The sequence below is a fragment of the Syngnathus scovelli genome, chromosome 3 (assembly GCF_024217435.2).
Source record: "Syngnathus scovelli strain Florida chromosome 3, RoL_Ssco_1.2, whole genome shotgun sequence".
NCBI classification, from domain to species: domain Eukaryota; kingdom Metazoa; phylum Chordata; class Actinopteri; order Syngnathiformes; family Syngnathidae; genus Syngnathus; species Syngnathus scovelli.
In genome coordinates, this window is record NC_090849.1 from 23,688,172 (window position 1) to 23,702,261 (window position 14,090).

A 14,090-nucleotide genomic window follows, 5' to 3' on the forward strand; every position below is an offset into this window, starting at 1 on the left:
CGCACAACAAAAGACTCCTAAAAAGTCACATTAAATTGATATTGACACAGTTAACAGAGGAGACAGTTGAATAAAATTAAGAGCATCATATATTGTTGAATGACAATAATTAGTGAAATTTGCCAAATGGACATTTCTAATTAGACAGCCTCCCTTAAAAAAAAGTAGATTAGCAATGCTGCTTTTAATTAGCGTCCTGCGTTAATTGGAATAAATCGGACTTAAGAAAATCAGTGCGATGTACAGCAGCCAGCGTTTCATCATTCCCCAATCAACAGGCCACATTAAATTTGCTTTTGTGCATTGGAAACCATCAGATGGGCCTCATCTTCCTCTCCCTTTCTCCTTCTCCTCTTCCTTGTCTTCCCAAGCCTACGGCAATGCTGTAAAATAGAAAGCTAACCTCAATATTTTCCCTCACGGTGCTGGGACTTGCTGGCCCATTAAATTCTCCTTCCCATGTGTCAGCTTGCACATTTCCACCATGAAAATTCCGTATAATTAAAGTTTCTTAATGATTTATAAGCTATAATAATAGCCCAAAGTATTTGAGAGCAGGTTAAAGGGACAGCCTACAAGTGGACGCAAGGCGATGACCCTGTTTTAACGGTTTCGGATGGGTGGCGAGGGGGAACCATGCTGACGAGGGGAAGAGGGAGGGAAGGAGGTAGAAATGGAGCGGGCCTAATAAGGGGTGTGTCGAGGAAAGAGCCGAAAGTGAGGCCTCTCTGAACTCTGGCAAAAGAGGAGACAGCTGACGACGGACCAACAAAAGCACACGCAGATGTTGCTGTGCACAAAATCTGAAAAAGTTACTGGAGGAAAGTCATGTTAGAACCGCAGAGGAAACGATAAAAGGACACAGGCGATTTTAAGTGATTTAAGTGATTTCACGATTAAAAAAACAAAAAAAAAAGCGTGAGACTAAATTGTCAGAGTGAACTACTGCGGACTAAATTTGATGAATTGTGATTTTATGGTAGTTTGTCTTAGTGGGACAAAGCATCAATAAATGAAATAAATAAATACATGTGAACAAATGAATAAATAAATATATCAACATACTTTATCATGTTTTTTCCACATATACACAACTATAAGACACTTTTTATTCAAATTTATAAAGCGTGAATAAGTGTGCTCCAGATATCGGACTTTATGAATGGTCCTGTTTAGCGGGGTGATGAATGACTGTAATTTTTGTTGTTGTTCCCCACAAAAACCTCGACATAATACAGCATTGTAAATATGGCGCAACTAGGCAACAGTGCTGTGTGTGCAGTCTTCTAGTCTGTTGTTGGCTTGGTTAACAAAGCCAATGTCTTCCGCTACTTTAATTGAAAATTGTGGCTCAAGTTGAGTGAACTCAAAATTGCAAGGCAACAAACTGATAACATTTTAAGTTGGGCAATTCAACAAAATATTTTTTGAGTTTTGCCAATGTGAAAATTGGCTTCCTTAAAAAAAAGTAACAATTTGTTTGCTTTGTTGTGCTAATTGCTGCCATCATTTTTTTTTTTTTTTACAGTGCAGTCAATTGTTATCAAACCACAAGCATGTTCAAGCGGGGCATCCTCGGTCAATTTGAAAACTGTTTTCTAGGGCCCCTGGTAGTCTTGGGTGCTTAGACTTACGCACACACACACATGCACAGATGTTTACTCTCCGCTGCTTTTCCAATGGCAAGGATGATGAAATTGCCACTTGAGAAATCAGTGTCTTTTTTCACACTCCACCAAAGCAGCAACAATGTGTGTTACAGTCTGGGTGTTGCTGTCCATATCTAGCATACACACACACACACACTGATTTTCTTCACTAACTACCCAGAGTTGGCATGCAGCTCGGTATTTCTCAAGTGCGATGCGCTGTGAGAATATTTGCAAAAGTTTCACTCACATCCTTAGACCGGAACTATTTGAGAGATTGTGAGCATGTAAAAGTTGAGTTCATTAGTAGCTATTGTAAAAAAAAAAAAAGGTGTAACGGATAAAATAGTGGTAGCAACATCTCAAGTTGGATACATTTTCACCTTGGCTGTGAATGAAGAGGGAGGAAGAAGCAAATGAGAAAATAACAAATGTGGAGGTGCCTGCTGCCACACATTAATGGCAAAACAGGTTTAGGTGTGTGTGTGTGTGTGTGAGGGGTCATCAAGGCTGCAGGAGGAGGACCTGAAGGATTAACTTCTAGAGCCACTCCAACCGTCCCTGAATGAGGAGCTACCATGCCAAAGATGGAAAACAGAATGGAAGAAAGTTACGGGGTAAAAGTGAGGAAAAAAGTTCTTCTTTGCTCTTATTTTTTTTTTTTAATGGTCCTTAATATTTGCTTTCTACTGTGCCACAGGGGGGGAGAAGACATTATTAAAGAAACAGGTTGTGTCATCCACATGTACTCAAGGGAACAAGGACATAAGAGAGGCAAAAATACAGGAGGCTGAAGGAAATTAATGGAAATATATAACCATCTGAAATTAACTTTTCATTGCCACTAGCCATGATTTTAAACAGCCTTTCTGGAAGAAAGAGACTTGAAGACATGTTACAAATTGGAGCGACTGAGAGGCTACCAAGGTAATTTGCCATATCAAGCAAACACTTTGCAGTTCTAAAGGCATTTACTTTTATAAACAATCGGATGAATGATCCAAAGATAAAATGGAGCAAATTACTTGGATGCTGTTAAGTATTTGTCAAGTGAAACCCAAAGGGGACAAAAATAATATGTGGATTTGATTTTAATTATGTAACTTTTTTTTTTCTGTTGCGCTATAAAACACCCAAATCAGAAACCACTTAAACAAAATTGACAAACAAAATTTCTGCATTGGTTTACATTGTAATAATACTAAAACTAATAATTTTATTTTATTTTTATTTTACCATATATATATATATATATATGGTAAAATATATATATATATATATATATATTTATTTATTTCATTTATGTGTGTGTATTGCTGATTTAAAAATTGCTTGTGAGTAGTAAAGTTGCTTGAGAGTAGTGCGAGGGACACTCATACTGCAGTATCTACTGCCATACATATTTCACTATAAAGTATATTATTAATCTTAAAAAAAAAGCAATTAAATCAAAGTGGTATAGCGCCTGAAGCTATGAGGACTGTCATTTCTGCTGGAAATGCCACAGAAGATTACAGCTAGGTTTGTGGATTCCATCAACCCCCTTTTTGATTAGGGAGTCAATTATTTCTCATTACTGAAGATGCTATTTCTGAAAAAGACCTTGTCAGTCAATCATGCAAAAAGTCCTCGAAAAGCGTGAATAAACCATTAAAGCGAGGGAGGCGCATCAGGGGAGGAGGGGGGGGGGCTGTTGGAGGAAAGCAAGCTGACCCCTTTCCTCACCCAAACTCCAACTTGTAGTCAAATTACCTTTTTAACTATTACACCTCTGTCAGGTCTTTGTCGGCGTATGGTAATTCCAGCTTCCGACGGAGGACATTTGAAAGGAAAACAGTATATTTATTAGTTTATCTCACACAAATGCATTTAGGCAGAAGGAATGCGGTGATTATCTTGTCGTTTTATCGTTGTTTGTCTAAGTGTGAGTGAGCATGTGTGTGAGCCATGGACGATTCCCGGCAACTTGATATTTTGTGTGCATATGATCAAATATGAATGCATACACATATACGGCATAAATGTATTTATTTGTATATGTATGGATGCGCGTTAGTGCGAATGTGTGCGCACGACGCCGATGGCACATTTCTCCCGTCGTCTTTGTTCTGTGTTGGCTTTGACACCTCAAAACAAAAGCGCCACTTCAAGTCGTCCAACCCCATCCGCACGCTGCCTGGATGGGAGCTGCCAATTAGCACTATCAAAACACCCCACATCATCTGTCTGCTCACCAAGAATAAAAATAATAATAATAGGGGGGAATCGCATTATGCAGTGGCCATGAGGAAACGACGCCCGTGTGCAGAGTCACAAAAGTTGTATTAAAGCACTAGAAGAGGGAAGGATGCTTACTTTGCAAATCCCCAAAGTGTCAAGTTCTATATCAGTCTTTTTTTTTTTTTTGACTAAACAATGCAGTCGCTCCCGTCCACTCGTTCCTTCCTACCTTTGTTTAACGTCATGCTCGGTGAACAGTGTTTGGCGTCAAGCGGGCAAGCCAGACACTGCCGCGTGACCCAAGGGACCGAGGGCCAACCTGGGCAGCGAGACGAGGAGGGGCTACTTGGCTGTCACAGAGAGTCAGTCGGTCTCTGCGGGTTAGGGATGAGCGCAAGTGTCTGGAAGACGACTTGTCGCTCCTCTCCAGCCCTTTTCATTAGCCTGCGGACCTGCGTTCAGCTAGAAGAAATGGCGGCTGCGAAGGCGGGAGGAAGGGAGACGGGGAGGGGGGAGCTCGGAGCAGGGCGCAGGCCCCGGTGGCCACCGGAGACGTGCTGCCTGCCTGTCTGAAAGCAAGTCCGTGTCATCCATTACAGACTGGAGGACTGTTTTTTTCGAACAACACGCAAGACACACATTTTTACAAACAGACTAGTTTTGGATGCCGGAGAGGAGACGGGTAGCAAAGGACAGGCAGTGCCCCCTAGTGTTTGACAGAAACCAGACCAAACAAACTGGCCGCAACTAGACGCATCAAAATACTGTACGCAAAGCGACACTTAAAGAGGGAAGGTAGCGAGTGGCGAGGAGGTCAGAACACAAGTGGCATCGCATGAGCGATAGCGGAAGCGCCGGGGAATTGGGAAGGGAGGGACATAAGTTCAGGAGTTGGTGTATCCAATATGTTCTCCAACCATGTTCTTCACAGGTACTGCAAGCTCAGGACATTTTCCTTTGCCTTCCCTGAATGTGCATTTATGACACCCCAGTTGGAGTTATTGCACGATTAAACACCCGACAAAAACAAGTGGACACATTGACACTGTGAGCTTAATGCTAGCAATGAATGGAAAACCCTATTGAGCGGCTAGAAGAACTAGCATTAGAAAGCAAACACAATACTCACAGGTATATATTCTTCCTAACCTGTGAAAAAAGAGTTATCCTCATGTACGTGTACCTCCATTTACTAAAGTCCATTTACAAATACTAAAGTTTGAAATTAGTGACTATTATTATTACTACTATTTTAATATCAAAAATAGACGTGATTATTATTTGTTTCTGTAATTCCAGCAAATTCGGAGCATATTTAAGCTTCTCCGTGGCTCGATCTGTACGATCCTCCCTCTCTCTACCTTCCTTTTGACTCTTTTACAACCCTCATCGTATTTCACACCACATAAAGCCCTAAAATGGCACATAAAACAGTTCATCTCCTTTCACTCTCAGCTTTCTGGGCTTAAAAAATTAAATATGTTTTACCGCAAGTACATAACTAAAACGCCCTACGGAAAAAAAGTGCCATAAAGAATTTAAACAAAGGCTTGCCATAAGTAATGGAGGATATAGATCAGCTCAGAGACAAAGTCGGGAATTGCAAGCAGCCAAAAGTGATTGAGGGGCCATTTTTTTTTCTTTGCTGTCAATCACTTTTCAAATTAAACAAAAAAAGAACGCCGCTGAAACGTATATACAAACAAATCCATGAGCGCACGCAAATTGAGGTCGCGCATTGATGCCGAGGGATCAGAGTTCAGGCAAGCGCTGAATATGACAAAGCAGATGTAAGCGGAATAGCAAAAGAGGACTAAGACGGTTTCAACTTCAACCCTGAAGTCACTGAGTTCATTGACATTTGCACCTCGCTGTTCCTCACAGCCTTTTCACAAAAAGTCTTAAGACGTCTTCTACTTTCAGCTCAGAGTGAAACCGGTCACAATCGTACGGGAGCTTGAACGTGATGAATTCAAGCCATGCCCACGCGGCAATTTGCAAATGCATGTGCCCAAAGCATTCCTCTTGTGTATCCAAAGTGTTCTTAAGGAAAAATTAGCAAGGAGGGGGAGGGAAAAATGACAAGTGACAAGCGATTCATTGGAGCTGTCAACATGTCATCTGTGGCACATTCAAAGCTGGCGTCAAGCGAGCGTATTCCCTCGCTGGTGAAGGTGACCTGGGTCATAACCATCTGACTTACCCAGACACAGCAGGTGAACGCCTGGAAATGCCACAATGAGAAGAATGGAAAGCCGGAGCCAGAAAAAAAGGATGAAAATGCAAATAACACAACAGAGGGGAGGGTAAAAAAGCAACAATACTTTTTTTTTTTTTTTTTACGGCACAATATGTCATTTGCATTTTCCGCGTTGAATTCAAATAAGCCGTCGTATAATACGTAAAGATCTTGTTGAGAGTTTGCAAAAAAGTATCGCAATTGAACAACAGGCTAATATATTGGCTGAAGTTGAACTAACTGATGTTTAGATAACGAGGGGGGGAGACTAATACGAACTATTAAAAATATTTATGGGACAAAGGAGTGATCAAAAACCAAGAGCGACGGCCAGAAGCTCAATTGCGACCTCACTGAAAACGCAAACTGACGCCACAGAGACATGTCGCCGAAATCAACGGCGGCGTCGAAGGCTCGTTTGAAATGAATGACGGCGTGAAGGAGGTCAGAAGGAGAGAAGAGGGAAGAGAGCGGGACCTTGCCTCGGAGGCTACGAGCCGAGGGGAAGCTGGAGAGCGGCAGACAAAGCGGCACGCTGGAACAAAGAGAAGAGGTGCATTGTGGGGCTTTGAGCCCTGTGCTGCCATGGCGGAGTAGCAAACAACGGACATAGGAAAAGTATTTGATGATATATATAGTAACAATTAACCATTAACACCCCCCCAAAAATATATATAAAAATATAGCAAAAAAATAATATATATATAAATATATATATACACATATTTTTTTATCTTTTTAAAGATTTTTATAAAGATTAAAAATCGGATAATCGGAAATTATGCTGATTATTTTGTAGAACTGTCTGTAAGAAATGTACGAAAAATGTTGAAGGTAAATTTTTCCACCCATCCACTTTGACCTGACATTCTTTTTTATCATCCCTTCCTCTTTCCGCGCCCCTCCCTCTTCTTCCGCCAGGTTTGCTGAACTAGAGCTGCAGCTGAACTCTGGGTAGCACTGTCTCCAGGAAAACAAAAAAAAACAAAAAAAAAAAAGTGATCAATGTGAGAAGGCACGAGGCGCTCATGGACAGGCCAATCAATGGTGGAAAGAACCTTGCCCAGAGCCTTATGCAAATGGAAGCACGTCCCGTAACCTCGGGAGTGAACATGCGCACTAGATCAATGGGACGAGGGTAGGACCTTACAGCGAGATTGGTCCAAGCCAGTAAATATGTAATGATGAATCCCTTAAGATTTCAATGAACTCGTACGAACGAGCCTAGCTTCTTACATTACAAAGTGGTGCCGAAAAAAAAAAAAAGAAAAAAGATTACTAATGCTGAAAAGAATTAGATATGACAGGGATTGGGACGGTCAAGAACAATCCTTTGAGCCTTGAGAAGAGATTGCTATTTCACTTCCTCTTGTCGACAAAGAAAAATAAGACGACAACAAGAGAGAGGCTTATGAATGGTCCTCTCAATAATACTTGTCGGGATGAGTTTCTATTACATCGCCATGGTAACAAGAGTGTGTTTTGACAAACAAACTAAGGAGAGTGCTTGGACGACATAGCCAAGATGCTCAGCTATTACAAATGATCTTTTTCCTCCATAATAAAGCACATTGCATATATTTGATTCATAATGGCGGTGCCAATGATTTCAGTTAGTTTCCCTTCGAGTAGGAACTGTGCATGAGACTTTTGGTAACACAAACTAAGTTGGAAAAGAGACACTAGGTTATAAATTCGGTGCTATCCAAGAAGTTGGAGACATATAAATACATTTTAAAAAACAGACAGAGACAATGGAAACAAAACATGGAAGTGATTCCTGAGGCGTATTGACCGTTGCTAGCTTACAGTGAAGAGCAGCGAGGCCATGTCTGCCTCTAGGAAATGAACCCAAGTCAAAAAGATGGATCAAAACACAACAAACTGTGAACAGGCAGCAAGTTGGCGAGTTTATAAACAATGGGAATGCAATTAAAGAGATGGCATTGAGTTTGGAATTGCCCTTGGTTGTTGGAAGTCTCAGACGATCTATGAAAGCCAAAATGAAGAAAACTAAACCCAATGTAAAATAACAACGACGATGAAGATAAATACGTACAAACAATTTGTAAGACTTCTAGTTTCTGCGGAAAAGTTGACGGAATCGATTCGAAACAAACAAATGCTTCCAGCCACTACTTGAGGAAATACATACAGAGTAAAAGAAAAGAAAGGACCAACATCTATGTTATTATCGACTCAAACAATTCAAATATGGACAACATTAAAAATCACGTGCAAGCTAACGACGCGCATTGATACTTTTTAATGAACCTTGATTTTCTTGTAAGCACACGTCACAAAATAGGCTCAATTAAAAAAATAAATTCAACACAAAACACCCAACGTGCAATCGGCGACAATATTGAAAGAAACGAGCGCAACCCCCCTCTGCACGCATTTCTCGCCTGGGCTCGGCGCTCCAAATGTAATCTAGAAAGCAAGGAAGCTCCCAAAACATAGAGAGAAACACCAACAAAGGTGAGCATAATGGCGTTGTATTGAAGGGAATACTTCACAAAGCCTATTGTGCGAGTATCCTTTTCAGGCGGCAAACCCGCTGTAATTTGCTCTGCGTCATCTGCCTCTAGTCACAATGCAGCACTACAGCTTTGAAATGGATGGCAAATGAAGGCCATTTGTACATAATCACAGCAGATAGAAGAATTCACAAGCCCTACAATGTGTTGTTGAGGTAAAAAGAAAGACCTTGGTCTATCTGCGGCAGGCGGCATTGGCGAGCTTTGGCGAGGGAGCTCTTTTCTCCAGAAACAAGCAAATCAATTCAAATCAAATCAGCTTGCAAGCCGTGACATTTAAACAGTTCAATTTACATCCTTATGTTAAGAGGAGAGCCGCTCTCCAAGATGCCTATTCATTCGCCGGGAAATTAGACGTCTATATTTCACGCGGTTAATAGAGCAAATATGCCGTAGCGGCGGCGGCAGCGGCGAGGAAGAAACCACGTCTTTTTTCGGGGCGTGCAAAGGGCTCGGCGTGTATGTCATTATGAGCGACGCACAAAAAAAAAAAACAGAGGGGAGAATATACATAATATAGACGAGACTGGAACGTATTCAGGCTCGGGCGACACACACAGTTGTTCTCGGTGTCTGTCCTGAGGGCTGCTGTCCCGCTGCGAGGGCCGGCAGCCACTTTTGTCATGGTGGTCCTTTTGTTTCACATCAAACAAAACGCCACAGCTTTGCATATGGCTCCACTAATTTCTGCTAGTGCGCCCCAGTCATTTATCATCGCCTCTCACCCTCTCCTCCTCTTTTTCTTCCTTCCTTCCCTAATGTGCTTGTGAGAGCTGCTAACCACCAAGCTGTTGTGTTTAGGATGATTCAGGCTTCTCCGGGCGACCATTTACATGCGTGGAAATGCAAACACGGGCGCACGTACGTAAGCCCGCAGACTAGAACAAGACGGACACACAGACACGTCAGAACACACGGAAACGACACAATGCCGCACCGCTTGCGAGCCCGCTAGCTATTGAGATTCAAAAAAAAAAAAAAAAGGAACAAGACATCTCTTTAGCCCTTTCCTGAAGCAATAGACATGATAGCACTCTAGAGTTTAGAGGGTGGTTGAGATGTGCATATAAACACCAAATGAAGAGATTTTCTATTAGTCCAAGTACTGTATCTCATTTCAGTTTGCTTTTTTTTTTTTCAGGGGCATAACATGGTTCTTTAAAATGGAATTAAAAGCTGTTCATACAACCAATATCCAATTTTGGCTGGATTTAACAATGTGTTAAATTGTTTAGAGACATATACAGTAGTTCTGATATGTATACTTAAGGAATGGTACAAAATCATATTTTTTATTAGCAGTAAAAGAGGAAAAAAATATGTTTATTGACAGCCTCTTGGGGTCGAGATTTAAAAGGAAAAGCTACCTTTAGACATTGGGAATTATTCTGTGTTCTCTTTCGTTCGGTACATTTACCTTGTGAGGAATAAACCTATTTGCAGTCTGACTGGGATCTGTATCGTGTTTTAAAAAAATAAAACATCACTTTCATGACTGTGCATTGAGTGGCCAGCTTAGTGCCAGGTGGTGTAAAAACACAGGAAGAAGCTTGGAAATGGGCAACTTCCGACAAAAAGACATTCAGGAGAGGAAAAAAAGGCTTAATTTAATATTTTGAGTGTTTCCCGGAAATTTTCACGACAAGTTCATTAATCTGGACTTTGTTGAAAGACTTCATTGTTGAGCTTTGTGTCTTCCATGACTCAATTAATTTTCGATGTCCTGATTAGATAAAGACATACTTTGATAATTACGTAAGGAAATGAAGATGTTGTCGCGGTCCAAAAAGTCTAAAAATCGTAATCAATAAATGATTACAAATGAAATCCCTTTCGCAATTAAACAAAGGCAGGAAGGGGAATAGAAGCGCGAGTGTTTTCCACTGCCCGCTGTTACCATGCCGGTCATGAAGCGAGAGTCCTACACGGAGGGCAGAGTTGGCCCGGCTGCTGCCCCGAGGGTCACCCCGACTGGGCGAAGGAGGCTCCGGAAGGACAAAAGAAATGCAAACAAAAAAGAAAAAAAAAAAAGGGGAGAGGGCGACAAGAGGAAAGAAAACAGTGTTGCTAAGTACAACCAAGTTGTCCAACTGTTTTGCTAACGGCGTTCTCGACAAAACATCGACACTTGTTCACTTTGTACGCATCAAGTGAGGATGAATCATTTAAAAAAAAATGGATGGATGGTGGCACCAAGAGATTTGGCCGGTTTTGTCGGACTTGTATGAGGTACGCTCATTTCAATACTTGCAGCTGCTGACTAGTTGGCACCCACACACTTGTGTGCAAAGAGACAGATGCCTTCTTATATAACATCTTATATAAGGCTACCACATCCTTTCCAATAAGACTGCTTGCTTTTTTTTTTTTCGGGCTGAGCACATAGGTTAGAGTGGGACAGGCAACTCTTCCGGAACACGACCGCCGCCAACACGTCTAAGCTCACTCCTGGCGATGAGGATGGATGAAAAGACAAGATACAGATGGCGGACTCTTCGGTTTCTGTGGTTCTGTCGCCGAGATTGCTATTTTGTTTTTTTTATGTGAAACTCATCAGAAAATGGAGCTAAACATACAAATTTTTAGGTGAAGCCAACTCTGGCTTCTCTGGAATTGCCGCCAGTCAATCAAATATAGAACCAGAAAACCAATCACACATTACAGAATCTCACATTAACACGAAACACGGCTAACACTTTGTGTATATTCCATATTTTTTTTTATTAATTAAATAGATTTTTATATTTTTAATAATTAATATTAATTAATATTATTAATTATATTTTTGTGTGAGATTTTGTACTAAATCCTCATGACAATCATGAAAGGAAAAAAGAAGAGCTGCAACAGCTAACCGAAATGGAATGAAGGAAAACGCGCAAGGGTAAAAGGGTGAACGAACGATGGCGGGTGGTGGTGGTGTGGGGGGGGGGGGGTTCGCAGAAAGAGCAAGCAGCCTTTTGCCCCGTAGCTTCTCTTCCTGCACTAGCAGTCAAAGGCAGTTAGCTCCTCTTTGATGTTTCTATAATTAGTCCGTACGCAGTGTTTTTAAAACAAAATCAAATTGCAATGAAACACTTGAGCGCGCCACACAGGGGTTAACATGCTCCGGAGCATGGGGGGGGGAGGGGGCGAGCGGGAGAAATTAACAGCGGGCCCTTTTGATAGGCTTGATCAGAAATGTATTTATTAACTGCAAAGGGGAGCAGTAATTAACCCGAAGACAGCTTGTTTTCTCTGGGTCTTCTCATGTGTCGAACGGTTCATCCCGCAAGGCTCTGCACGCACACACACACACATACACACACTCTTCCCATCCCATCCCGCTGGACCAATTTCTCCTCAATTAAGTAGCTGGTGTATGTGTGCTAGTGTGCGCTTATAAGTGCATGATGTAGAAAACTAGTTGCTTGAAATCTTGCGTATTTCCTACATGTGATCTTTCCGCCCAGCAAGGCTGGAGCGCATTTGGCTAAAAATGTCAAAGAGATCGGGGAGAGCTGCCACCGTGTATCCGCTTTCCCAATTAGTTTCAGGTTGGAAGGAATGGCAACAATAATAGACAACAGAAGGTGGTAAGGGCTCCAGGGAAACCTGGCGCTGGCATTTACCAACACTGTCACTTAAAATGAACAAAGGATATCTTTCAGCTCTTTGTCTTGATGTTATCATCCCCATACCGCAGGAGCTGTATGTAATGTATTTATATACACGCGTGTGCCGGCCGGCCGGACTGCGTGTGGCTGATTTAACAGGGTTCTCACTTGACAAGGACATTACTTAAAAGAATCCAGCAAGAACCTCGCGAAATCCTTTAAACACCCCGAGATGCTGAATGTGGGAAGGGATACAAAGGGAAAGAACAGCGATTGGTCGCCGCACAGTCCAAAAAGCCCAAGAGATTATGATGGTGTCGCCGACAAAACACGGCATGAATATTTAGCAGCCAAATTAAAATGACAAAATACTAGGGAGAAAAGAATAGGCCAGGTAAAAAGATAAGGGATGAAATATTTCCGAAATCACCAGTGGGACAAGTAACCACCTTCAGTCCCCGACTGATTGTCTGGCTCACATTGCGGAGAAGAACATGCAGTTAATAGTTTTGGTTCAAAATACATCTATCTTTGGTGACACCAATCCTGGAACTTTTCTGACACACCTAAGCTAACATAGACCAGTGTGTTCATCAAGAACTTCAATCCTGGAACTTTTCCGACACACCACATAGACCAGTGAGTTAATCATGAACTTAGCAGAAACATTCAGCATATTATTCCTACTCCATGTCGGGAGATGGAGCCCGTCACGGCTGACTAGTGAAACATGTCAGCCATGTAAATGACTAGATCGCGTCTTCTCCTAACATTTTTCAATACACCTCAAGGCTGAGGAATCAGGATGTCAGTAACAGTAGCAGTCTTTTGCCATCCTGACAGAATTTATTGGAGGCGATCAATTCTTGATCTAGTGGTTGAATGGAGCCCAAGGACAGGACAAAACAAATTACTAATTGAACAAGTGCTCCACTACGTGACTCCCTCAAGTGTCTGCAGTTGGTATGGCTATTAATGGTTATATTATGCGATTACTGTCCCTATTTAATTTGCAGGGTTTTTTTTCCCTCCAAGGTTATTTTTTATCCAGACATTTTGAGTCCTGTCACTTAAACACCATCGTACAATTAAAGTTGTCGTGTGCTGTAAAATGTGATGATCATGTTGTGTAGATATTCATGTTGAAATAATTTTTTAGTGAGCGATTAAGAATGTGAAGAAGGAGCACAAAATAAAATAAAAAAACACTGACCAGCTCGACAAAGGACAGCCCTCCATAGCTGTGGGCCACGATGAAGACATGCTTGGCTGCAGCTTTGGCCACAAAGTGATCCCACACGTACAGCACGTGTTCCTCGGAGGAAGCGTTTTCCTGCAAAAACGCAAACAGACTTTTTTACAAGCTTTGACAAACCGGGTGACTCGTGAGCCGAACAGCAATCCAAATGTTATGCTACAGTAGAAGACAACAGAAGAGCAATAGAAACGTGGTGCTAGCCTGAGGAGATATCTATAAAGAGCCACTCTTTAGTCAATCAATAAGTCTTGCATATTGCAAATGCCCTAAATGTAAAACTCAATAAGCTTAGAGAGGTAACGTTTAAATCTTAATTTGTAACGGGTTGCTCAATCAATGGCCTATCTAGACGCCAGTGGCGACCACACGGGAAGACGCTCGGGAAGGTCAAAAGAAAAACAATGGACGCCGCATACATGTCAAGAAATAAAACATGAGTCATCACACTCAAAATGGCCGCGCACGTTTTACCTCGGCCAGCACGTATATTGCGAGCAAGTGGGTATGTTTAATTAAAAAGAGATGTAAACACTTATCCGGGGGGCCGCAAGCGACGAATAATAGTAAAAGGAGACGAGTGAAAAGGGC

General features: G+C 41.7%; 1 protein-coding gene across 3 annotated transcripts in view; it reads right to left on the reverse strand.

The window, feature by feature from the left end:
• arb2a (ARB2 cotranscriptional regulator A) overlaps positions 1-14,090 on the reverse strand; it is a 106,596-nt gene that overhangs the window by 49,243 nt on the left and 43,263 nt on the right. For all 3 annotated transcript variants that reach the window (XR_011086630.1, XM_049763983.1, XM_049763984.1), the window contains exon 8: positions 13,458-13,577. Coding sequence is in view for 2 of the 3 variants with exons in the window: in XM_049763983.1 (XP_049619940.1) it covers positions 13,458-13,577 (120 nt within the window). In the remaining variant the exon portion in view is untranslated. The remainder of the gene's footprint in view (positions 1-13,457; positions 13,578-14,090) is intronic.